General features: G+C 40.0%; 1 protein-coding gene across 9 annotated transcripts in view; it reads left to right on the forward strand.

The window, feature by feature from the left end:
- The window catches only part of CAST (calpastatin), a 114,372-nt gene that overhangs the window by 41,391 nt on the left and 45,743 nt on the right, over positions 1 to 27,238 (forward strand). For 5 of the 9 annotated variants that reach the window (XM_073344560.2, XM_073344563.2, XM_073344565.2 and 2 more), the window contains 3 exons: positions 20,494 to 20,553; positions 23,436 to 23,501; positions 26,912 to 26,962. In XM_073344560.2, the coding sequence (XP_073200661.1) occupies positions 20,494 to 20,553; positions 23,436 to 23,501; positions 26,912 to 26,962 (177 nt within the window). Of the gene's footprint in view, positions 1 to 5,358; positions 5,510 to 20,493; positions 20,554 to 23,435; positions 23,502 to 26,911; positions 26,963 to 27,238 lie in introns of all 9 variants that reach the window. The other 4 variants (XM_073344562.2, XM_073344568.2, XM_073344564.2 and 1 more) reach the window with 3 other exon arrangements.

Below are 27,238 nucleotides of genomic sequence, written 5' to 3' on the forward strand. Positions count from 1 at the left end.
TTTATCTGCGCTGGAGCATTCCCAAACAGGCTGAGTGCACAGTGACTCAGTTCTAAAACTGTCTACTGTGTCCACAGTGCTCAGAGCTAACAGGGGGACAGAGACTTTCCGGATAGCAAGGCTGTTTTTACTCTATATGTGTTTCTGAGTATTTGTTTTGGGGACAGAGTTGCAAAATATACGGTTTATGAGACATAAGCTAAATCGTAAAGGAGGCAGGGAAGGGCAGGGGATTTCATCAACGTCCAAGTTGCTTTAGGTTCAGCTTCTATGTTCCTAGTAACCACAGACATAGTTTGACTTCTTTATTTGGTGGAGGCAACTCCAATCAGGCCAATGGGCCGGGGGGGTGGAGGGGGAATTTTGTGCCTGCCTGAGGCTTTCAGTTTAGGGAGGCACACCTCTCCCTACCCTCTCCAAACTACGCCCATGCTAGGAACTTAAAGTGCCTTTGTGTCAGAAGCCCATATTTTTTGACGCATGAATGCAAAGTTTAATGTAGTTGTTAAATGTACCAAATATTGCATAGTCAGGGCATGGTGATCTGTACAAAAGTATGTTTTTGTTTGAAGGATGTTTAGGTATTGATATCCATAACAACACACAAGTATTCAGAATAAGTCCATGCTTGACACATGCAGAAGAAACAGAAGCACAGTCATTAAATTGTTTATTATTGTTTCCATAGTAATACAGATGAGATTTATTGTGTAGAATTTGTATGGGTTATACCTAATATTTCTTAGGAATTTTTCATTATATTCATTGTAAATAAAACCACTGATTCATTACCATAAATTCTTTTACTTGGTTTAAAACTCAAAATAAAAAGGATTAATTGAGAAAACAGGCTCCTGCCCCATGTGAGGTTTTCCAGTGGCTGTGTTATACCCACTTCTCCTTTATCTACTTTGAAAGAGTGAAAACAAGTTTACCTAGCACAGAGGTGCTTGAGGGTGAATTTAATCAGCTTTGTTCTACGGTGTTATTGCTTAAGAACTCTACTTTTTCATCATATTTTTGTGGGTAGGGGAGGAAACTTCTTTGTTATAAAAATTACTGGCTTCTCAGCCTTTCTTCTAGATAAAATTAGGATTTGCTTTCTAAACTGAAATATTTCATGCCATCTATCCATAACATAGATATTTGATATTTTAAAGATGAAGTTAATCCCTGTGCAGAGGACCAGTTGAAGGCCTATTGCACTGCTGTGCGACTTAAGTGCATATGCTGGCCATCTGTATCAGGTTAAATTTCACCATTAGATCATATTGGCTTGTACTGTAGCTCTGCATATGAAAGGATACTGTCAACTTGAAATCTAGTCAAAGTTGTAAAAATAGCTTCAGGTACCACACCTGCCCCTTACTCCCCATGTCAATTTGTATGGTCTTGAGATCACATTTTCCTCTTTGTGTAAATGGGTTTTCTCTTTCCTCTTGCTGTGTTAAAGACGTACACAAATAACACAGGAAGCTGGGTAACATGCCTCACTCCTGCCTGGGCACCCCCTCCCCAATCCTGTGGGGCTCAGCATGGGCTCACCAGTCCACCCACACAAAGTTAATTGCAGGACTGGGGCTTAACTGACTATGTGGAGAAGAGTGAAATGACTTTACACAAAGGTGCTGTCTAATGCACAAATAAGTTGAAAAATATAGAGAAATATTTTTCTCTAGCAGTGTTAGGGGTTACTCATAAATATCCCAGCTAAAACATTTTCAGGCAGAAGAGTGTTTTCTTTATTCCTAAAGTAGATGGTTTCTCTTTTCTTCAGTAATATGCAAACTGAGGTGTATCTAAGGTGGTATCAGTTGTCCTGTAGCCAGTTGATACAAAACATCACTGTGACGGGTTGGATCAAAGAAACCCCCTTGGAGATGCCAACCGATGTGCCAAGACTACTTCTGCCCCTGCTTTCCGTGCCAGCTTGGGACTCCAGCACTCTGTCTTGTTGAGCCAGACATGCCAGTCTGCTCCAACACAGACTAAGAAGGTGGTGAAACACTGGAATGCGTTACCTAAGGAGGTGGTAGAATCTCCTTCCTTAGAGGTTTTTAAGGTCAGGCTTGACAAAGCCCTGGCTGGGATGATTTAACTGGGAATTGGTCCTGCTTCGAGCAGGGGGTTGGACTAGATGACCTTCTGGGGTCCCTTCCAACCCTGATATTCTATGATTCTATGAGACCCAGGGTCTGAACCATGTGCTCCAAAGCTGCAGACTTAACTGAAAGCAACTTAGGAAGTGTTCCTGTCTTTAACACTCAGATGCCCAACTCCCAATGGGGTCCACACCCCAAATAAATCTGTTTTACCGTGTATAAAGCTTATACAGGCAAAACTCATAAATTGTTCACTCTCTATAACACTGATAGAGAGCTATGTTCAGCTGCCCCCCCCTCCGGTATTAATACATACTCTGGGTTAATTAATAAGTAAAAAGTGATTTTTTTCCATACAGAAAGTAGGACTTAAGTGGATCCAAGTAACAGCAGACAGAACAAAGTGAATTACCAAGTAAAATAAAATAGAACATGCAAGTCTATGTCTAATACAGTATGAAACTGAATACAGATAAAATCTTACCCTCAGAGATGTTTCAGTAAGTTTCTTTCACAGACTGGACGCCTTCCTAGCCTGGGCACAGTCCTTCCCCTGGTACAGCCCTTGTTCCAGCTCAGGTGGTGGCTAGGAGATTTCTCATGATGGCCGCTCCCTTTGTTCTGTTCCACCCCCTTATGTGGTTTTGGCACAAGGTGGGAATCCTTTGTCTCGTGTCCATTTCCCCCACCGCCATGGAAAAGCACCAGGTTTAAGATGGATTTCAGTACTAGGTGACATGGTCACATTTCCTGTGAGACTCCAAGCCTTCATTCCTCCCAGCCTGACTCACTGGAAGGCCTGCCTGCAAACAGAGCCATCCACAGTCAATTGTCCTGGCTGATGGGAGCCATCAAGATTCCCAACCACCATTAATGACTCACACTTTGCATAATTACAATAGGCCCTCAGAGTTATTTTTCATATTTTTACTTTCAGATACAAGAGTGATACATTTATACAAATAGGATGACCACACTCAGTAGATTATAAACTTTTTAATGATTCCTTACAAGAAACCTTTTGCATGAAGCATATTCCAGTTACATTATATTCACACACATTAGCATATTTTTATAAAATCATATAGAGTGCAATGTCACAATCACCATTTAGTCACAAACACTTAGCTGTGAAGAAGCATCATTCTCCATGTTAGATATGACCTGGAGTTAGAAATCCTTTATCTCTAGCCCCAGTGCAGATGGCCTTAAGGATGAACCATCTCGCCGTGAGATTTCTCCATAACTAGATCTTCATTGTGGAGAAGCTATTGCAGAACTCTAAAGGTCAGTTGAAATGAACTCCAAGTATTTGGCCAATTTTACTTTGAAAATTTTCTTCATAAACAAATTCGCTATTTTTGAAAAAATGATATCGGGGACAAGGTCCCAGAGTGGAGAGGGGGACACAGAAAGCAAGAGTGCTAATTCCATGGCATCATCTTAATGTATACCACCTCTTTCAGGTGGGCTTTGTTGCTGGGAAGATAGAAAAAGGGATGGAGTTTGGGGGAATAAATGATCCACAGTGTCCTTACTTCACCTTTCTCAAAAAGCATGGGATTTTTTTCATGTAAATTAGTGTTGAATCTGACCCTGTCCATGATACCCTACCTGTGCTCAGAAACTATTCCTGAGCTGGAGGAAAGTGGCCACAAGGGGGCCTCTGACAGTGATGTTTTTGCGGGACATGTATTGCTAGGAGGAGCAAAGAGTAAATGTGATGTAAATGTACACATAATCCTGTGCCTCTGCAAATCCCTGAAGATCTGAGTTTGAGGCAACTCCCTGCTGCTTCTGCAGGGGATACTGCATGTTTCTCCCTCCCTCCCCTGGTGGATGAATGCCTTAAAAATACGGCTAGTGGAAACCCTGCAATTTCAAATCCCTGGTAGGAAGAAGGCTGTATCAGGCATGATAGGGTCCTAAGAATATACAGATCTTAAATGTCAGTGTTGTATTGGATTCCAAAGGTGGTGTAGACTGGTAGATTGTGTGCTCTGGAGGAATGAACATGGGTTTGGCAGTCAGGAGATCCTGAGCTCTGCTACTGACTTGCTGTGTGACTTTATTTGAGGATAATAACAGACTTTGCAGAGTGTTGTGAGGATTAATGTAATGAATGTTTGTTATACCAATAAAATAAAAACCAGCAGGATCTTATTAAAGGGGAAAAGGCAAAATGCCACATTTATTGTGAATACAGAAAGAATCGTAGTAAGCAGTTAGTTATAGCTATAACATTCCATTCAATTTCATATTTATTCACACATTCATTCATACACACACACACAGGTTCTGCAAGGTTGTTATCATAGTTACCAGCCTTAGAGTTGCTCGTGCCAAGCCACTGGCCAGGTGGCCTGTCATGAGGAAGGAGCAGGGCCTTGTCAGATGCTCATCTGATGCTCCTGGAAGTTGGTTTGCAGAATCAGACCCCAAAGTTCTCAGTCTATGGGAATTGCTTCATCATGCTGTTGCTGAATCAATCAGTAGATGGCACATTCCTGACGGCTCTATGTTGTTCTTCGGTTCTCCCATCCTTGAGGCTGTTGGGTGGATTCCAGTCTGCCCTCTGAGGGTCCTCTGGGGGTCCTCTGGTTGTTTCTACTTGACGCCTTCTTCGACCGATGGACACTGGATTCTTAGGCTGGTATCTCCCTGATCATTCAGTTATTGTCCACACCAAGCATCCATCCACATACATCCTCTATCTCTATTTTAACCACAATTGTTAACAAAGCGAGATAAATACAACAAAAGGGTGGGAAGTCTCTGCGTGCTGTTTCTGTTGTTACAGAGTATTGCTTTGAGAACAGACTCTGCCTTAGGATGTACTAACACAATTAGCAGCTTGTAAGTTTCACACAGAGAGGGAGAGAAACAGTAAAAATAAGAGACCAAAAACCAAGAGATCTCTTAATTAGTAATACCCTGGAATTTAAACTATGGGGAATTAAACTCATTTGTGATTTTAATACAGAACTTCTTTATAAACATGTTGGATCATATTAAAGTGTGTTGAGCATGTGGAGTGCTATATAAATTGGCTGTGTATCATTAGAACGAAGGTGATTATTTTTTAATAATTTTCTATTGGAAATGCTTTGAACTGATATTCTTGACCCCGTCATCTTATAAAAACATACATAGAAACATATGAGCTATTCTGTGATTTTAAAAATGTCTCTTGCTAACAGTAATTCATAGTCAGTTTTTTTGGAAGTGCTAGTCATTATTTCTTCTCCTTCTTTAGGTACTTTTGCAATATAAATATTAAAGTCCACAACCAGGTTCGATTCCATTGTGTTAGGTGATGTACAAGCATAAAAAATACAGTTTCTCTGCCCCAAAGAGCTTACAATCTACAATACAAGATGTAATAGATGGATGAGAGAACAAGCAAGGTAGGTTGGGTTGAGGCAAACAGGATAACAATATAATGTGCATAATTCTTAGTCGGTCAGTAGTAGTGATTATATTTGACTTATGTGTTTACATGAGACAAATAATGTACTTGTGTACATATGTACAGTGTTAATGCACACATTAAATATTTTATAGCATAATTTAAATAAAACATTAAATGTAAGACTTAATTTTGAACTGACAAAAGCATCAAAAAACAGAACTCTTGTCTACTGCTGGGTTTTGTACCCATTCCTCAGAAGCTTCTAGTGCTGGCCGCTGCTGAGACTAGTTACTGAATTAGATAAACAGTTGGTCTGATCAGGTATGGCAATTCCTGTGTTCCAGGACATCATTTGTAAAGTTTTAAAGCATGACTCCAAAGAAGCACTTCTAATAATAATGAATGATGTTAGGACTGTGCTAATGATACCATGTCTAATCACAGTTGTTGCTAATACAGTTACTGTAGAAGTGGCAAAAGTAGCTTCCTTTTCTCGCTTTATTTTGTTGGCTATTTTTCTCTTTAAATTCTGTGCAGATAACCATGGCTTCTGAAGCCTTGCTGATTTTTCTTCTTTGGTAGCAGATGTCTTTGTCACATAGCACATGAGCAGTTCCTGTTACCTCAGTGGTAACATCCTCCTGCCCCACTTTGAGTCAGAGTATCTCTGCTGATTCTTGTGAACACCAACTGACCGTTCTGAATTTTGCCAGATTTGCTAGAAATGTTGGAAATTACTTCTCTTAGAACCTAAATCTTAAGGTGTCTAGTTATGTGTGCAGTTTTATTCTGTTGGGCTTTCTTGTGGCTTTTACAGACTGCCCAAATCTTTCTGTAATACAGTATTTTTGTTCCATGTCTCCTTGAGAAATGTTACAGACTTTTTGTACTAATCCTTAGCAGTGTTCCAGATTAAGTGACACAAACCCAACTGATTGTGGCATTTTAAGATGATGCATGATGGCCACCCACACTTATTTCCTGAAAGTAAATTCTTTTTCCCGTTTGCAATTCATTGATGCAGAAAGCACTTTGAAATATTTTGATGTTGTTAACTATCATTTCTGTAATATTTTTTATAAATAAAGTAAGTATTTAGCTACTTCTTATCAGGGTGGATTTGATTTAAATCATCAGTCAGGAAGACTTGATTTAATCATGGTTTTCTACATAAAAGTGCATTCTTGTTGGTTGTTATAATCTTAATACGTATTCTTCGCAACTCGGAGATAGATGTAGGTTTCATTTTTAGAAAGTACACACTATACATTTTTAAACAGTGATTTGTTTTGAAAACTTTTCAGATTAGTTTTACAGCTACATCAGAAAATGAATGATTGTTTAGTTATTTCATTTACCAAAGTTAATTGAAGCAGATATTTATGAAGTCATTGGGAGGTGAACTATCTCCAATTCAACAGGTTAATCATTAATATTTGCCATGCTGTATTAGGAGGAGAACATCACCAGACCGACATTTTTTACTTAACTGAAAAAACAACATTAAGTATTCTGGATTTTTTTCTTCAACAGCAAACATATAACATTTTAACAAAACAAGCATATGTCTCGTGCTTCTCACATTTATCTCCAGACTTCTTCTCCTTGTCCAGATCTATTCCACCCCCAACAATTTTTTATTCGTTGAACTTTTTGAAACTTTGCACTTTTAGAGAGAGGTAAGGGGTTGAGTCTGTACACAAATTTGCGGAGGGACAGTAGGGTTGAGGTCTGTTTATTTTTCACCTCTATATATTATTTAAAAACATTTTTGCTGTTAACAAGCGTGTTACCTCTGGAGACGTAAATCCACAGTTTGAGAACTGCAAAACTAGGCATCTCTGATGGTATCTTCTAGACTGAGCACTGAGTCCCATTGGGTAGATAGAAAGATTAACCTAAATAATCTATACAGAGACCCCTGGAACCTCATAAGATTGGGTCCCTAATCCCAGAACTATTGGAACTCATTTACAAAACTTTTCTTAAACATTACATGAATATATTGTCTCATATTATAGAATTAGAATTTATAATCCCTATTCCATGATAAGATATCTTGAGCTATAATGTATCTTAATTAAAACTATCTTTAGATAGTTTTTTCCCTCAAAAATCCGATTTAAATTAAAAAAATCCGATTTTTAATTTTTTTAAAGAAGATCATTGATTTTTATTCATCCTGCTTCTTAAGCAGCACACAGTGATGTTCCAGGGTAATCTCTGACTTTTTTGCTATTGCATGAATTAGAATTGCTTTACTGTAGATAAACCAGATATTTCCAATACTTGCAGGTGTAAGATGTTAATTGAAGCTGGACTTCAGTTGAAAAAAAGTTGAAAATATGACTGTGTATGTTTAGAGTTGCTTTGATATTGAGGGTTATTTGCAGGTATTCCGTAACTATTATTATTGTTACAGATTTCTACAGCTGTTTTTGCTGTGGCAGCTAGCGTAGCTATTACAATTATTACAAAGAATAAAACACAAAGCAAGACATAACAGAACTGTTACCCAATAGCTTGTCCAAATAAATGTCTTGCATTGTATCCTGAAGATGTTCAGACTTAGGCTCTTAGGGGAGAGCATAAAAAGAAATGATCTATGTGATAACTCCATTGAAGTCAAGGGAATTATAGAGGGATGACTCAACACTTTTAAAATGTGCTTTGACTCTGAGTACTTCCTGTGGATTGAGCCTAAGAAGTAACACATTGATCAGCATGCTTTGTGGCCACACACAACTTGAGACTTTTTTACATCACTGTTCATGAAAATGACAAGAAAAAAGGAAATCTAAGTAATAATTTGAATGAAATGCACAAAGAATTAAATTTGAAAATGAAATATGTTGTAAACTTTCAACAGGACAAAAGAAACCTTTTGCAATTAAACAATGCAAATGGAATTTGGTACTGAAAAATGGTCTCTTGGAGAATTGGATCTATGATGCAATTTTATTTTTAACTCTACTTCAAGCACTTAGTGGAAATGAAGTGGTTTACAGGCATGTATTCATAAACTGAGAGTAGAGGATGAAGTTCACATCAGGCACATGCTGGCTTGCTTTCCAGACCACTTCCAGAGTACTTTCAGTAATCACAATGCAGTTTTAAGCAGGAGCTGTCTTCATACAGAAGAGGTGTAGGGTGAGCGGTACTAAAACTTTCTATACGACTGATGTTTTGGTTTAGGTCTGAGTTGAACATATTTCAAAGAAACAAACAAACAAAAAAACCCTTTCCTCTGTTTTTAATTTAAACCAGGACTGTGGATAGGGTGCCAACTTTCTGATTGCACAAAACTGAACATCCCTGCCCCACCCCTTCCCGAGATACCGCCCCCTCACTCACTCCATCCCCCGTCCCTCTGTGGCTTGCTTTCCCCCACCCTCCCTCACTTTCACTGGACTAGGTCAGGGGGTTAGGGTGCGGGAGGGGTTGAGGGCTCCGGCTGGGGGTGTGGGCTCCAGGGTAGAGCCAGAAATGAGAGGTTCAGAGTGCGGGCAGAGGGGTTGGGTGTGGGCTCTGGGGTGGGGCTGGGGATGAGGGGTTTGCGGTGTGGGAAGTGGCTCAGCACTGAGGCAGGGGATTGGAGTGTAGACTCAGGGCTGGGGCAGGGGATTGGTGTGCGGGCTCAAGGAGGGAGTTAGGGTGCAGGAGGAGTCTCTGACCTGGGCCAGGGGGTTCAGGGTGCAGGCTCCAGCTGGGCAGTGCTTATCTCAGATGGCTCCCAGTTGGTGGTGCAGCAGGGCTAAGGCAGGTTCCCTGTCTGCCCTAGCTCTGCGCAGCTCCCAGAAGTGGCTGGCATGTCCAACTCCTAGTGCAGGGGTGGCCAGGTGGCTCAGCGTGATGTGCGTTGCCCACACCCACAGGCGCCACCCCCGCAGCTCCTATTGGCCGTGGTTTCTGGCCAAAGGGAGCTGCAGAGCCGGTGCCCGGGGCGGGAGCAGCTCACAGAGCTTCTCTGATCGCCCCTGCACCCAGGGGCCGCAGGACATGCCTGCCGCTTCCAGGAGCTGCGCGAAGCCAGGGCAGGCAGGGAGCCTGCCTTAGCCCCGCTGCACTGCCGACAGACTTCTAACAGCCTGGTCAGTGGTGCTGACCAGAGAGTCCAGGGTCCCTCTTCGACTGGGTATTCCAGTCGCAAACCGGACGCCTGGCAACCCTAGCTGTGGAAATGTGGTTGCTCTAAGGAAGATCACACTAATACAGATCAGTAAGGCTTTTCATATTTATGTACCTTGTATCTCCTGTGATTGTTTAGCAAAAAGATTAGAAAGTCATTTAAGTGCAATAAGCTAAATTCACAGGTTAGTTGGTGTAACTTCCTTCCAACATCCTGGGGATACAAATGTATACCAGGTTAGGCACACGGTGCATTTATACATTATCTTTTGAATTTTGTCCCCTGAATCCAAGGGAGCATAAAGGAGTAATCCAAAATACAAAAAGGAGTAAGTAAAAAGATGTTAAAATAGGTTTCCTCTATTTTAATATAAAACTGCATTTGAAGCCTTGGTTTCTAAATTATGCCTGGTTACTCTACCTTATACCTACCTATTTTATGTTGAAATTGTACCTCATTCCATATTATCTCTATATTTGACTGAATATTGTTTAAAATAAACATACCAAAAAACCTTGTTTCAAAATCCAAATGGTCAGAATTTTAAAGGAGGTAAATTACACTGATTTAAGCTCTGGGGCTTTATGTAATTGGTTCAAAACCAGGATTTTAAAATAAAACAAAATAAATGCAACCTTTGTGACCGTTTTAAGATCTAAAATCTAAAATCTTCAAATGAAATGTCAGGAACACTACTTCACCAGTGGCACAAAACCTAGCCTTGGTAGGACATGAGAGAGATGTTTAAAATCCCATCATTCTATTAATCAGCTTGCTTGTTTTTCCCCACTTGAAATCAGTCACGTTTTATCAAGTGATACCTCACAAACCACAGATGAATAAAAATTATTGTTTTGTACCATCTTAATGCTGAGCGTCTCTGCTTTCATGTGATACAGTGTTAATCTTTAACTATTGCAGAACTTCTATTGGCTGCTAAAATAATGAAATGTAATATTTTATTAAAATTATAGTCCAAATGTAAGAAATCAAGAGAGAGAAATGATATAATTCTGATTGCTATGGTCTGATATGTTATCGCATAACAGGGTTGGAAGAACTTTAGCAGTACCTTAAAAATGCTTTATGGACCAGTGATCTTTTCCAAGCCTTGATCCTGGACAGAGGTCAGAAAGGAGAAAAAAAATCAATCTCAAACTACTGCTTCCAAATAAATTATGTTTTATCTCGAGCAGCCTTAACATCGTTAAATCATTTAAAATCAAATAATACTAAGTGAGGTACTCAAGTTACTCAAGAAATTCCTAGTACTCTTTATCAACAGATAATGACATACCTATTTTACACCCTTAAATATCTTTATCAATCTCTTGTTCACGTAGAAATGTTTACTTGCCTTGTTTACTTCCTTTATAATTTTTAGTATCTTGGAATGTAGACTGATGTCAGTTAGTTGTCGCATTCACACTGCCCATAGACATCAGTTAGTATTTCTCTGTCTCTTTTGTCATCCCCTACAGCTGCCTGACTTGAATCACTGTTGCTTTTATAGGTCCATATCATATGATTGAAAAATTGGGACCTTCTTGAATAGCCAGCTTATTCCTGTGGCTCTTCTACTGAAGTGTATTTCATGGTCTGTTTTTCCGTAATATAGCTCTTACTCATTATAGAATTATAGAATATCAGGGTTGGAAGGGACCTCAGGAGGTCATCTAGCCCAACCCCCTGCTCAAAGCAGGACCAATCCCCAATTTTTGCCCCGGATCCCTAAATGGCCCCCTCAAGGATTGAACTCACAACCCTGGGTTTAGCAGGCCAATGCTCAAACCACTGAGCTATCCCTCCCCCCCCAAATGCACTCTGTCTGCTCAGTTACTGCACAAAGATCATTCCTCTTTCTCTATAGTTCTAGATTCATTCTTGTATTTTGAAACCCACTTAGAAAGTATTATGCAAATATATCCTGTTTTTACTTTTGCTCCTGGTATCCATTTGTGATTTCCGACAGACACACAAACTTATTTAAAATACCTGATGAAATGTACTTTGATTTCAGTTTTCCTTAGAATTGAATATTTTTAGAAGCAGGTTTTTCCATCTGTTATTTTTAAGGTGGTTTTTGAATAAAATAATGTGTTTTTTGGGAAAAAGCAGTATGTCTTACAGAAAAGCTTTTATAAAAGAAGGAATATACTGGTTATTATAACCTACTGCATAAATATACAACTCATCCAAAATACTTTACATGCTAAAAAATAAGAACAACATACAAAAAGAAGAGTTCAAACTATTGTAAAGATGTAATATCCTAAAAAAAAGCTAATTCTTTACAAACATCTGTTTTAATGTTCATATTTGTTCAAACTCCAGTGCCTGATGCAAAACACTTTTCAATTCAGAGTTCCCATTTGTGGAACAGAGACCAAATAATTTAATGTTGTCATTTCAGAGTAAAAGCTTTCATAATGCAGCTGTTCTTACAGATCTCACCTTATTATATGTCTAAATTATTATTTGTTTATTTAGCAGTATTTACATGTGAAATACTGTAATTCAGATCATTTTAAATTCTTGTTTAACCACTTTTCTAAAAGAATAACCTAGATTTGCATTGACAGGAAATAGTAACATTTATTAACAAGTACAACCTTAGACTCCAGTGCTGGAAAGATTACTGTGTGTGCTTTACTTTATGCACCGTAGTTCCATTAACTTCAGTGGGGTTATTCATAGTGTGTAAAGATGAACACAAGTGTAAATCTTTGCAGGATGGGCCTTAAAGTTTGTTCTCGGGCTCAGACCGAAATCTGTGCACCCACAAAATCAGACTTAATTTACTGTGTTGGCCAAAAACTCTTTGAATTACATGAGAGATCTAGACTCAGTGGAAGTTCTGTGTGTGTGTGTGTACAGTATATGAGAGAGCATGTCAGAATTAGGCCTTATCTGTTTTTATTCGCCAATAAAAAGGCTAGAATAAGAAAAAGAATATGCTAGATCTCACTTAGCGAAACATTACCATATTGAAAGGATACCTATTGCAAAAACCGTTCTTTGTGATGTGAATATTGCAGGAAAGGGAAGTTTTTAATCTTGGCCTTGTCGTGGCAATGCCCACAGATTCTTCTTCAAGCTCAGTCCTGCACAGATTCTTGATCATGCAGGACTAGTAACCATAGTGGTCTTTATCTGCTTGGCATGATTCACTACAGATAACCTCAATATTTGAATTTTTGATGCTCAGAACAGAGTAAGAGCATGAACCTAATATGTGCACAACACCGTATTTGCATTTGTTTATAATATCATGCATGTAATACATGTAGTATAGTATGGGTTAGTTAGCCAGATGGAATATCTACTCCTAACTAGTGCTCACAACTAGGAGTGGAATTTGCTGATTAGACATTTTTGTCCTTTCGGTTTTATCCTCCTGTTGGGCTCCACCTGGTGTTCTTAGTGCATACTACTCCTTTGGATTTTTCATCCTCTCTTGTTACAAGAGAATACTGTAGTCTCAATGCAACTTCAATTCTGGACTTAGTTGAATTACATATTGGAGTTGTTTACTATAATAAACCACAGCCCACTGCAGATTGAACTATAACTACCATATTCATAGATTCATAGATATTAAGGTCAAAAGGGACCATTATGATCATTTAGTCTGACCTCTTGCACAATGCGGGCCACAGAATCTCACCCATCCACTCCTGCAATAAACCTCTCACCATATTTAGTTCATTCTTCACATTCTTGATTGTAAGCTCTGGTCTCAAAAAAACAAACAAGTTTCTGATTTTCTTAGTGCCTGCAGGGGATTCAGTTTATTTAAAAAATATTTTTCTTGTGAACTCTTCCAAGTTGTGGAAGGTTTAAGGAATTCTTTATGAATAATTATATGGGTACATTGATGATTTTCTCACAAGGAGGTCTTCTGTTTATTAGTTGAGCTAATAATGAATGTTTATGTAGAATTATAAACACAGGAAATATGTCTAGGATACATTTTTATATGAAGATTCAAAATCTAATTTCTATTAAGGAATTTTCCCAGAAAGGTCATGATTTAGCAAACTTAGCCTGTTCCACAAAGCAATTTAAGTACTTGCTTAACTTTAAACACATGCTTAAGTCCCATTGATTTTAATGGGACATAAGCACATACTTAAGTGCTTTGCTAAATTGGGGCCAGAATTCGTTTCATGGTATGATTTTAGCAGAAGTCCACTAAGGTTTCTGCAGAAAACCAGCAGTTAGTAATAAAGAGACTAACTTTTGCCTCCAGTGATTTTTACAGTTTTCTAGGATTATCTCCCCAGTAATCAGCAGGACAAATAAAAAGATTTGTTTTTAACATACAAGGTTTGTAAAGTCAAACAGAGATAATAGGTGCTGGCCTTATGCTCTTGCAGGCTTTTTTGTTTTTGTTTTGTTTGGTTGGTTCTTTTAGTGATACACGCCTGACTGTAACTTTAATTCAAATGGAACTGTTAGAAAAAAAAATCATGTTGATGATTCCGACATAGTACCTGACTGAAACCGCCCCCACCCCCCACAATGGTAAGCAGTCTTTAAGCCAGAAGTATATTATAGTTACTTTTTTTTTTCATTTACATAATCTTCAGGTACTTAGTCTGAAATTTCTGAATCTTCTATGCTATCACTTTCTGTTTTTGAGTATTTAACCATGTACAGACTTCCCCATAGTTCAGTAATTTAATTGTGAAATAGATGGGCATGTATTTCAGAAAACTTAGTTTCGTACTTCAGAAAACTTAGTTTCGTACAGTTTAAGGCCAGAAGGGACTATTAGAGCATCTAGTATGACCTCCTGTGTATCACATTTCACCCAGATACCCCTATCTTAAGCCAAATGATTTTAGTTAGACTAAAGTATTTCAATTCTTAGGAGTTTGTTACAGGGATGGAAGATATGTTCACATGATCCCAACCTATAAGCTACACCCAATGCTCCAGAGAAAGGTTTTAAAAAAAACAACCCCAAACAAACCCAAGTTCCCTGTCAGTCTAACCTGGAGGAAAATTCCTTCCAGATCCCTAGTTTGGTGAGCAGGACGCTGGACATATAAGAAAGACACACCAGCCATATATCTAGAAAGAGGATTCTCTGGACCAACTCAGAACACTGGTCCACCCTATCCAGTGTCCTGTCGCCAGCTGTGACCAACATCTGGTGCTTCAGAGAAAGGTGAAGAAGAAAACAGCCACTCACCCCCACAGAATATATCCCGCCCATTGTGCACTGCAGGGGGAAGAATTCTTCCTGACCCCTAGGGGTGATTGGCTGAAGACCTGAAGCATGAAATAAGATTTATAGTCACTGTTTTAATGAAGAGCTGCAGGTTTTAGAAGTATGTTGAGGGCAGTACAGTCTATCGTGGTCTCCCCATGGCTCATGAAGGAAGGGAATGAACTGGGGATTCAGATTCATGGATTCTAAAGCCGGAAGGAACCATCACAACTATCCAGCCCAACCCCCACCACACACAAGCCACAGACTTTCTCCCTGAAGATGGATTGAAGCATATCTTTTAGAAAGAGATCTAATCTCATTTTAAAGACTCCAAGCAATGGCTAGTCCACCACCTCCCCACTTAAGCTGTCCCAATGTTTAATTATCCTCACTGCTAGGAAATTGCATCTTATTTGAAGGTTGAATTTATCTAAGTTCAGCTTTTAGCTATTGGATCTTGTTATAACTTTGTCAGCAAGGCTGGACACTGCCCCATCCTACCCCTCTCCCCAACCATCCCTACCAAAACACACATTCAGATATCCGTCTGTAAGTACCTATACACAGTGATCAAAACACCTCCAACTTCTCAATGTTTAACTGAATAAGTTGAGCTCCTTAAAACCTCACATCAAAAGACTTCTTTTCTAGCCTGTGGATTATTATTGTGGTCCTCCTTTTAACTCTCTCTGCTATTTCCACATCCTTCTTGAAGTGTGCATACCAGAGCTGGACACTGTATTCTGGTAGTGGTCTTACCAATGCTGTGTACACAGTGGCAAGATCACTTGCCTAGTGTTCTCTGAACTTGTATGTATTCACTCATTAACTAATTTGTCTTAGTTTTAAGAGAGGCATAATTTTCCTACACTGTTTTTAAAATGTATTGGAATGACATGTTAGTTGTTAATATACAAGAACCGCAGTGACAGTGTGAGACTGGATTAATCCTGAATTGTTTCCAAGACTAATAAATCAAAATTTGTTATATTTGTAATCCATATGATTACATAGGGCTACATCTGCTTTGTGGCTGATTTTGGGGAGGGAACCACACTAGCAATTAAGAGAACCCGATGAGCGAGTGCTCCAGGTTCATGGCACTTCATTCAGATTTCAACCCCTGCATATCTACATTGCCAGTGTGCCACATTTTTTACAGCTTTTGAACAAATTTGGGGCCAAATTTGTGTCGTGGTTACGTATGTGCAGCTCCCCATTGACATAACTGAAGTCAGTTGGAATTGTGTGTGTGTGTGTGTGTGTGTATAAAAGCGCATAGTGTTAAGTAAGCATTAACTTTTTTGTGGAATCCCCATAGGATTATGGAGGGGATAATGCTGTGTGGGGCAGCTGTCTCTGGGTCCGATTCTTGGCCCTTCTCACCCACTGAAAGGTTTCCTCGAGTCCAGGGAAGGCGAGATGGAGCTGGCTGGGGTGATCACCCAGGTTTTCATCTCCTCCATCCATTCAGGTGGAATGAAAAATTTAGCTCATAGCATTTTGTACCTTCAAAACATAATTCAGATATTAACTAACTGATCAACCAATTAACCTTCACAATAGCCTTGGAAGTGGATTTGTTGTCCCCATATTACAGACAGATGAGGTTAAATAACATGCCTGAGGCCACACAGTGAGCCTATGACAGAGCCCCAGGTAGGAAGAAGTAGCAACATCTTTACCAGAAGTACTACCAGGCCAATTTTGCCCTCATAATACAACCATAACTGAAATCCCTAAAATCAGTGGGATTGCCTGGATGTACGTGAAGGCAAACTACACTCTATAATAAGCCCTTGGAGCACAGTTTGTTTTGCCTGCTTCTGAACATTTATCTTTTAGTTGTGGTAATACTGAAATAACAATATTGTTCTGAAGCAAATACAATCTCAGTTTTGTGTTGACCATATATGTTTGACTATGTAATATTTTTTAATGTTTGATACAGGACAACAAGAGCTCATTATTCTCATACTATAACTGGGTGTGCCTCCAAACATGTTAAAGCCTCTCCAAGTTCTATTTAAGCCATGAATCAGTCAGCTATTGTACTAGTTACTAGGCAACATTTTAATGTTTATCTCCAATCCTGACATGCATTCCTGTGTCGCATCAGAGGACAAAACTTGATCTGTTCTGTACGTTTAGACTGTGGTAAATGGAGAATACAGTTTTTTTTATAGCAACATGGTGTTGGGTAGTAGACATGGACATACACACCACCATCAAGAACAGTAAAATGAAACCATCCAAAATTGCCTCACATTAAACAGCCAACTTGTTTTGTAGGTGGTCTAGCAGATACCAAACAAGCATGACACTTCTACATATTTATTTATTAACATGCTTTTTTTTTGCTCACTGATAAGGGGGCCAGATTGTGCCAGGTCCTTGTGTGATACAAGGATTGGGAGGACAAAAAATCTCCCTCCACTGCCTTGTAATACCCATTCAAGGAAAGTGCCTGAGGCAGCTGAAGTCCTTGAACTCTGGGGACCACAGGTGGGACTCTCCTTCAGTGCATCTCAGGGTACACTATGGCCCAGAAGGAGTAGGAAGACAGTGATAGCACTGTCCTACCCCCTCCCTGCTGTCCCGTAGAGCAAGTCAGCTGCACCAGGGGAACAACCTGTTCTTAAGGCCACCAAGGGAGTGAATAGCTAGTGGTTCCACATAATTGTTGACCCACCAAGACCAAAGCCAATCCTTTCTCAGACTTTTCTCCTTGAAGAATTAACCCCTTCATCTGTCATTATTTAATAACAGACATTCACAACACTAAGTGAAACTGTTCTATGAGGTGTTTTGACAAGAGATGGAGACAATAACTGTTGTTTGGCATAGTCACATTAAATAGACTGCCTTCGGTAAAAGCACTTGATGAATACATTGTCTGCTGTTAGCACAAATTACAATGTTGTGTGCACACATAGTGCTTATTGCATATACTGTATTTCAGCTACTCTGTCAGTGTATTGTAAGTGAGAAAAAGGTGACTCAGAAGAAGTGTGATGATGATATGTATGTAGCATTATGTGTTTGGGGGTGGTGTGCTCATCTGTGTTAGCATGAGTCTTTACTACATCACAGTGAGGGCGACTACTCTGAGAAGGAGTGGCACAGATACTTGTTAGTCATGTAGCAAGAATTTAGGTGACTTTATATGTGTAATCTGTTTCTGCCTAAGGGTATCGTGTTGTAGAACAAGATATAGAGACCTCATCCACTGGAGTTTATCTGTTACCTGAGGTAGATAAAAGAGGTTGTCAAAAAGAATATTTGTTTCAACCCTTCATGTAGACGTCTTTATAGATTATGGTGCATTTTGTTTTCAGAATGTGCTTTTACTTTTTCATTTTTGTATTGCATCCACTCTGGAGAGAAAAATGGACTTGTTTACATACAGTATGCAGAACACTTCTGTAGTTAGAGGGTCAGTTATATGTTGTATCCCAAGTACCTTTGGAGAAAGTATTGCCTTAATTAAAGTGACATTATTGCCTTAATTAAAGTGACACTATTCATTTGTTTTATTTCTGCTGGAAATGTATTTACCTGCAAAGTTTACACGTAATATCTAAGAATCCTATACTTATTCAGTTTGTTTACTTTGTGCACTGTGATGACACTTTGTGTTTTAAACAGTTTCACTGTTTATCTTGTACAGTTTTTCCTCTTTCAGTGTGGGTCTTTTATACAGCAGACCAGGGAGATAAAAATGTCTTTTAAAAATAGAAAAATATGACTAAATCCAGCGTGATAGGGCATGGCTGCCACATAGTGCACTCTGCTGGTTGAGTGGGGCACTACCAGCCCTCAGTTTCCTTTCCTGTCTCCTTATCTCTTCATACACTAGTCTGTGCTGGAGATGTGATTTAGCCCTCCAGCTGACCCACAAACATAACTCCTTTCAGGATAGCAAAAGTCAAAGTAAAAATCCCCCAAAAGAGGAAGGTTCTTCAGCCTTTCAGGGATTTCTCTTCAGGCCACCCTTTGGGCTACCTTTGATTAGTCTTTCTAGCTCTGGGATAGAGTACACGGCCTCCCAGGCCGGTTTCCCTGGAGTACCATTCTCTGCCGCTGCTGGGGTTCTGTTCCGTGTATCTTTCCCTGCTTTAGTATACAGCACTGAGCTCCCAGGCTAGTTCACCTGGAGTACCTGGCCTCCTGCTTGCAGTTCCGCTCCCAGACTGATATCTCTCAGCCATTTTATATAAGGTCCAGGTGTCCATTAAACTATCACCTGACCCTCCTTAGTCCTGCCACCTCAAGCTAGGAAGCAGGGAATTAATCACAGCTTGGGTGTGGCTTAAAGAGGTCAATCACCCAGTGACACACCCAAATTGGCAGGAGGGATCTGAACTGAAACTTTTGGTCGCTCTTTTTTTAAAAGCAATTTTTAAAATTGTGTATGTCCTTTCAAATTCCTTTAGTTTTGTCCTGTCTTTTTCTGTGATGGAAAATTTGGGCTCTGGGAGATTTTGGAAGTGCTTAATGGGACGCATTGACTAACCTTAAATTTTTTCTTCCTTTTTTGAAAGCCTCTTAGGAGAAAAGAGGTAAATGAGGAAAGTGACATTGCCACTGTGTTTATGTGAACTATATGGTGAAGTGCAAGGTCCTACATTTAGGAACAAAGAGTTTAGATCACATTCCCCAGTTGGGGACTGTACTCTGTAAAGCAGTTCACGATAAAGTTTAGAGTCTTGGTGGATAACCAACTGAACATGAGCTCCTAGGACAATGCTGTGGCTAAGATGGCGAATGTAATTGTTGTTTGTATAAACAGAGGAATATTAAATAGGAATAGGGAGGTGGTATTACCTCCATATGCAACATTTTTGAGACAATTACTGAAATACTAATTCCATTTACAGAAGCTGAAGGTAGATAAATTCAGGCTAAAAATAAGGCACAGTTTTTAAACAATGAGGTTGATTTAACCATTGGAACAACTTATGAAGGGATTGGTGCCTTCTACATGACTTGAAGTCTTCAAATCAAGACTGGATATCTTTCTGAAAAAAATATGCAAAATATGCTGTAGCTCAACTACAAGATATGGGCTTGATTTAGGAACCAGTTCATGAAATTCTGTGGCATGTGTTACATTGGAGGTTAGGCTAGAAAATCATAATGATCCCTTCTGGCCTTAAAAATGTATGAAGCTTAGAGTATATATTAAATGTTATTTTTGGCAACCTAATAAATCCAAGAGGATGAATGTCTTTGAGCAAGCACATTAAAATATGTAAGAATCCTGTTCTTAGTATATACATTTAAATATCCATAGATGTTTCAGTATTGGAGAGCAGGCATCTTATATATTCCAATATTCAATTAGAAATCTGCTTTCAGCATACTTAAGAGAAGAGGCTGTTTCTACAGTATACCTTTGGAACGCTACCTACTCACAGAGAAGCAGAGTAGGAGTATGTTTTCCAGTGTGGCAGAGAATCAGAATAAAAGTGATCGGCCTAATCTCCAATCCTCAACCTGAATTGTAACTTGAATTCTAACAAACCTATATACTTGCATGATACAAACATCTGTATTAATAATTGTCTTAACATTTTAAGTGAAGGTGAAATCGTTTTGAAGTAATGTTTTGATTTTTTTTTTCCAGACACAGCCCCCTTCTACTGTTGCAACAAAAGCATCGGATATGAAGCCCACTGAAACAAAGGTATGAAGTCCTAAGGAATGAATCTTTGCGATTTGTGAGTCAGAAGACCTGGATTTTACTTCAGACTCTGTCACTGACTCATTATATGATCTTGACGAAGTCACTTTTCTGTACCTTAGTTTCCACATCTGCAAAATAGGGATAAAGACACTTGTCCTCTTATGCAAAACACTTTGAGAACTGTGGATTAAATTGATACTAATACAGCATTTTAGCTTATTCATAACCTCTGAGTTAGGCACATAGGCCCTGATCCTGCAAACCCTTAATTACAGGTGTAACTTTATTTATGTGACTAGTTCCATGTGAATAGTCCCAAAGAAGAATTTGGGCCTTAGTTAGTCAGTGTGAAATCACATGTTCTCAATAATGATACCCTCGTTCCTCTCTGCTACCTTCCTTCCTGATCCTGATTCGGAGTTTTTGGTCACTATCGTAATATAAAAAATATTATATGATGTTTTCCCTCCTCTCTGCCTATCTGTACATTCTTGCTCAGGATAAAAATATTGAAACTGACAAAAATCCTGCACTCAAGAATAGGGATCTTGCTCATTTCAATACCGTGTCAGCTTTCTGAACCAGATCAGGTAGGGAACAATGCAGTAGTACAAGATATGGATTTTTCTAATGTTATACATATGGTGAACCTAATGCCAGACTGGTAGGTCTAAGTTTGATCATGTCACTTTGAGGTTGAAGTCCACTGTCAGCCTGTTTATGTTTGTTAGCATTATAGGAGAATGCATTTCAACAGTCTAATTTAGTCTGTAGTCTGATTTAGCAAGTGAAGCTCATTTACCAAACTTGTACAAAAAACAGTAAAAGTTAAAATTTTCAAAGCTGTAGCACCTTTACAATCACCAACCACTTGAATGTCAAAATATTTCTTGGTAAAAAAGCAACTTTCTCCTTCTTTTCCTTTGTACCACTTCTGCCAATTCAAACAGTGCTATGCTGTAATTCCTCAAGGGTGTTTGTCAGTCAGCTCTTTTAACAGTCGTAGCTACAATGGATGCCAAAATATCTAATTTATAAATCTTAATCTCCACACACAGTCCACAAGACCTAGCTACTAAACTCCTGACAATAAACCGGACAGTTATTAAACCATTGTCGAATCCTGCATGATCATTGCTGCTCATAAATTTAGAGATTCGTTGTTTGTCAGTCACTAATTTAAGATGTTTCCTGATGATGATAGATTAATTATGAACCTGCATCAAAGAGCAAATTCACGCCTAACATGCTCTTTCCGTGTGGCATTATCTACATGATGGCAACCATCTGGCCATCTATTAATAGACAAAGTAGTCGCTTCTCTATTAATAGACTCAGAATAAGCATGCCTGCAGGAAAAAACAGCTACAGTAGCAGGGTGTAAATCCCTGCCCTGCAACATTTGGGGACTCTTGAGCATAGAGTCCTGCAGGAATTTACTGGCCTATCTTTACAAAGGGAGAAGTGGAACTACCTTACCTTGCCCTTTAATAGCTCATGTATAATTCATATTTCCTCCTTGAAGGGGAATTGGGGCACCCAGAGGAACTTCCTTGGAAGGAAACAGAGTTGCTAGGGAGTAGGGCGCCTTGAGTGTCAAATGTCATTTCCTCTTCTTGTGCGGACCCCATTCCCAGTGACCCACTTCTCATTCGTTCCCTGTGCCCTTGCCTCTGCTCCTCAGAGACCTATTTCCCATTTCGATTCCATTCTACCTCTTCCCTTGCCCCCAATCAGTAAAGACCCATTCCTGCTCCCTTTTTGCCGTCAAGAATGAATGTCAGTCCCCCTTCCCCAAAAAGTATAATCAGCTTTTCCCTGTGCAAGTGGGAGCCACTGTAGCTGTGGCAGGGATAAGGATTTGTGCTTCATGGGGTTACCATGATGTGTGAAGTTCAAGGCCTTGTGTGGAGGTGGCTGGTTGGTTCATTGAAATGGAGTGGGGAGAAAGAGAGCAGTGTGGGTATTGTGGAGGGATGAGGTGAGCATGGTGGGTGGTGCATGTGCTGCTAGGGGGATGGGCAGAGCTTAGGAAGGGGGACCGTTTTAATCTCGGGTCCTACTTGGAATTCACATTTGGGGACCCAACATGAATCTTTATACCTTTGATCAGTAGAAACCCAGCTGCCAATAGTATAAGCCTGAAGAGGGGACACTATGAAGGGGTATAAACTGTTAGATAAACACAAACAGATAAGAAGACCTGTCCTCCAGATCCTGAAAAGCCTTTCTACGTCTTCAAGTGTAGCTGTTTTGAAATGTAACTTCTGTGTTGAATGACAAACAAAGCTAGTCTCCAATTATGATTCGTCTCCCCCTTCCTCCCAGATTGTGTACATCTCCCTGTTCCTTCACTTTGCCTGTCCACCTCTCTGATGAACTCTGAAAGCAGGATCCTGATATGTTTCTTTATTACCTGCTCATAAGGTCTAAACAGGGTGAAAGAGCTGAAGTAGCATTTGTAAACAAAAATACATCTGGCTGTAGATTTTATTTCCTAAATCAAACTATTATACATCTGATGCCATTTGTACTGTGAACAATTCTGTTTAATGTTAATTTTAAAAAATATATTAACCCTCCCCCCTAGATTTTAAAACATAAACCATCCAGTAAGTGTACAATCAAATTCCAATAAAGGACTACTTGCGCTATAAGAAAATTGTCACCTATGGTTACTAATAACAATATTGGTAAAGTGAGCAGCACAGAGGTTTGAATTTAACTCTCAGTAACAGATATGTCTTGCAGTTTCAGTACAGCTGTTTTCATGTACAAACATAAATGGTAGTGAAATACTTTATCTCATTTTTCCTGTAAATCTCTCTACGTTTCTTGGGAAATGCGTTTTAAAAAAACCTGAATTTGTACTTTAATACTAGGCTACTTCAAGCCATAGCCAGACCAGTGGACAGCAGTCTCACAGCAGGAAGAGACACAAAGTTCAGGTGATGCACAAATGACTATGTCTCTGTCTGCAGTCACAGCAGCAGCATGTTTTCACCACTTAATCACTTGCACCATGAGGCATGAGCTAATAATCTTAAAATTCAGTCTTTCATTTGTCATGCTTATTCCCATTTATGGGCCCAACACACCTTGGAGATCAATCATCAAAAACAAATTCTAGTTCCTCAAACCTTCACATCTGTTGCATTTCCTTATTGCTCCAACTGTCAACTAAAGGCAGCTAACGGCAAAAATCTGTTTGATTGATAATGTAATAATGTTAGAACAAAATTTCTAGCTTCATCTCTGCACAAACACACATAATTTTCTTGAACCAGAAGACCTGGAAGATTAGGATACTTGCTTCGATAACTGATTTACTTGACTGATGGTGTTAAGTGTGTGTGTGTATTAGAATATGTATATGTGTTTGCACGCATGCATACATACATACGGTAGGTACATACAGTGTACCCTCTCCATAATGCCCTTCATAATAGTGAACCTTTGGCTATAATGAACCTGGTCCCTGGATCCCAGCCCAGGGCCATGATGGGGGCTGACAGCTCCTCCGGCCACGGCAGCTGTTCAAGGTGTCAGCCCTGGCCCAGTGGCAGGGCTCTTGAACCCCGGGCTATAACAAACAAATGGCTTGGATCCCCAGGGGGTTCGTTATAGCGAGGATATACTGTAGTGTGTAAATGCATGCATACAGACTGTGAATGTATTTGAGAAACAAAACTTCTTGATCCGTTTTAAAGTACATGGAAAGTCTAGAACAGTGGTTCTCAGACTAGGGCCGCCACTTGTTCAGGGAAAGCCCTTGGCGGGCCGGGCTGGTTTGTTTACCTGCCACATCCACAGGTTCAGCCAATTGTGGCTCCCACTGGCTGCGGTTCGCCATTCCAGGCCAATGGGGGCTGTGGGAAGCAGCATAGGCCGAGGGATGTGCTGGCCGCCCTTCCTGCAGCCCCCATTGGCCTGGAGCGGCGAACCGCAGCCAGTGGGAGCCGCAATCAGCCGAACCTGCAGATGCAGCAGGTAAACAAACTGGCCCAGCCCACCAGGGGCTTTCCCTGAACAAGTGGCGTCCTAGTTTGAGAACCACTGTTCTAGAAAGTATCAATATGTTTAAAATATATGGTCTATGAGGGGAAGTGATTTATTTTCAGTGTGGAGTACAGGAAATTTCACTCCTACCTCCAGAGTATTCCCTGTTTCTGGGATTTGTATTATTATTTACGGAATACATTATGGTGTGGCGCTATATACCTTAATCTGCGGCTTCAACATCTTTGTGTCGCTTGCACCCGTGCATGCATGTGCACATGCACACACAACCTCAGAATTTCACACGTAAATTTATTGTGGATCTGTGCATGGGTTTAGTATAGATGTTTTTTCTTAATTGTTGCATATTGAGTAATGAACTGTTCAGTAAACTTCACGGTGGGGTCAACTAATCCGTGTAAAAGCTAAACACATCTAAATAGTAGTTTAGACTGCCTCTCAAATGAAAGAAAAATGCTTGCAAAATTACAGTAGACAAATTGCATGCTTCAATAATAGTCTAGTGGTTATATCCATTATTTTATTGTAAATGTGATTCTATTGTAGGTGACTATAAAAATATGGGTCCTTATTAGTTTGTTTCTGACTCTAAATGTGCCTACCTTCCAAGTAAAAATGCGTTTTCTAACTGATGGCCTGAAGTTCAACTTAGGATCTAAAAGTCAACTTTCCGTATGGTAACTGGAGCCTGGCTTTCACTTAATGATCATGCAGCTAAAACTTACAAAGAATGCTGTTGATGATACATGAGCCACTGAAATCTCCAGCTAACTCTCCAATAGCTATGTTAACTATGGAGTACAGTAAAAAACCTAAAATTAATAATAATTAAAAAGTCAGGCCATGTCTACACTGCAATGTTTTGCCACATCGCTGTATTGCTCAGGGGCATGATATGTTACGGACATAGCTGTGCTGGCAGAAGCCCCAAGGGTAAATGCTGTTACACTGGCAAAACTGCACTTTTACCGATATAGCTCAGGCTGGTCTATGCTAGAAAATTAGATCCACCTAGCTTCGTTGCTCTGGGGCGTGAAAAATACACACCACTGCACAACATAGTATGATGACCTAAGTCCCTGCGGAGATGATAGTAGATTGATGGAAGAATTTATCCGTTGACGTAGCTACTGCCTCTCGGGGAGCTGGATTTTCTCCCATCACTGTAGTAAGTTTCTGTGTTTTAGTGGTTCAAGTGTAGACATAGCCTTATTTTGCTTGGGGAGAAGAATAAGCTATGCCAGCAAAAGCACAGCTATGTTAGTATAGCTATGTCCACACTGGGAGTGCTTTGCCAGGATAGTATACCAGTATAACTATACTGACATGGTCTCAATAAAGTAAGCAGATATGACTTAGAACAGGAGTGGGCAAACTTTTTGGCCTGAGGGCCACATCTGGGTATGGAAATTGTATGGCAGGCTATGAATGCTCACAAGATTGGGGATTGAGGTGTGTGAGGGGGTGAGGGCTTCAGCTGGGGGTGTGGGCTCTGGAGTGGGGCCAAAATGAGGAATTCAGGGTGCGGGCTCCTACCCGGAGGTGCCGCCAGGTGGCTCTGCTCTCTGCCCCGTCAGCAGGTGCTGCCCCTGCAGCTTCCATAGGCTGCAGTTCCTGGGAGATGCAGAGCCGGCACTTGGGGTGGGGCAGCGTGCGGAGTCCCCTGGCTGCCCCTCCACTTAGGAACCAGAACGGGTAATGCCACTGCTTCTGGGAGCCACGGCACGTACGGAGTGGGGCAAGCCACCGACCTCACTCCTCTGCCGAAGCTTGAGGGCCGGATTAAAAGGTCTGAAGGGCCGGATGCAGCCCCCAGGCCGTAATTTGCCCACCCTGACTTAGAAGCTGCTATATTCAGTAACTTTTCTGGAAGTAACCACACTATTTTATTTGTTGTGGTAATTCATAATCTTGTATCTACAAGATATTGATTATACTTTCTGTACTTTGAGTTGAGATGAATCATAGTAATATTATTCTGAATGTGGCTGAAACAACTTTTCAGTTTGGGAAACTGGAATTATTGGTTACCTTTACTCAGTTCTCTTTTTTCATGGCCCAAGTAAAATGAGTACGTAAATGGTGTGTGTGTGTATGTGCGCTGTGTTTTGGCCATGCTCCAGTAACTTATAATGCATGAACAGGGTCCTGTGCGGGACCATATGTTGTAAATTGGAGGATGAGGGCATTATTTATTTATAAACACATATATTTGAGTGTTCATGTGTGTATAAAATATGCCATATGTTTTCAAACATAAGAAGTAATATCATCGTTAAAAAGAACTAAGCTGCTTTTTTGATCTTTTGTTCTGAGTATAATTTCTTATATATTTTAGAGCACACAAACTGCAAAAACAGAACTTGGAAAAGTAGCACAGTCACTAAAGGTAAGCTACTACTTTTATTGAATCGTTGTGCGTTGTTTTTCTTCAGAGAAGTTTGTAATGATAAACTAAATCCTGCCACTACCAGATGCTCCCATCTTCTCATATGGGTGAAAGGAAACAAACCTGCCTGCAGATGAGGTAGGAGCAGGAGCGCCGCCCTGTTAGGAGTTGACATAGCACATTTCTGGGGAGTAGACACTCTGTTGTGCTTCCCCTCTACCAACAGATTTCTAAGCAGAAACCGGCATTCAATCCACCATGCACCTTTTACCCTTT

The sequence above is a fragment of the Lepidochelys kempii genome, chromosome 5 (assembly GCF_965140285.1).
Source record: "Lepidochelys kempii isolate rLepKem1 chromosome 5, rLepKem1.hap1, whole genome shotgun sequence".
Taxonomy (NCBI): domain Eukaryota; kingdom Metazoa; phylum Chordata; order Testudines; family Cheloniidae; genus Lepidochelys; species Lepidochelys kempii.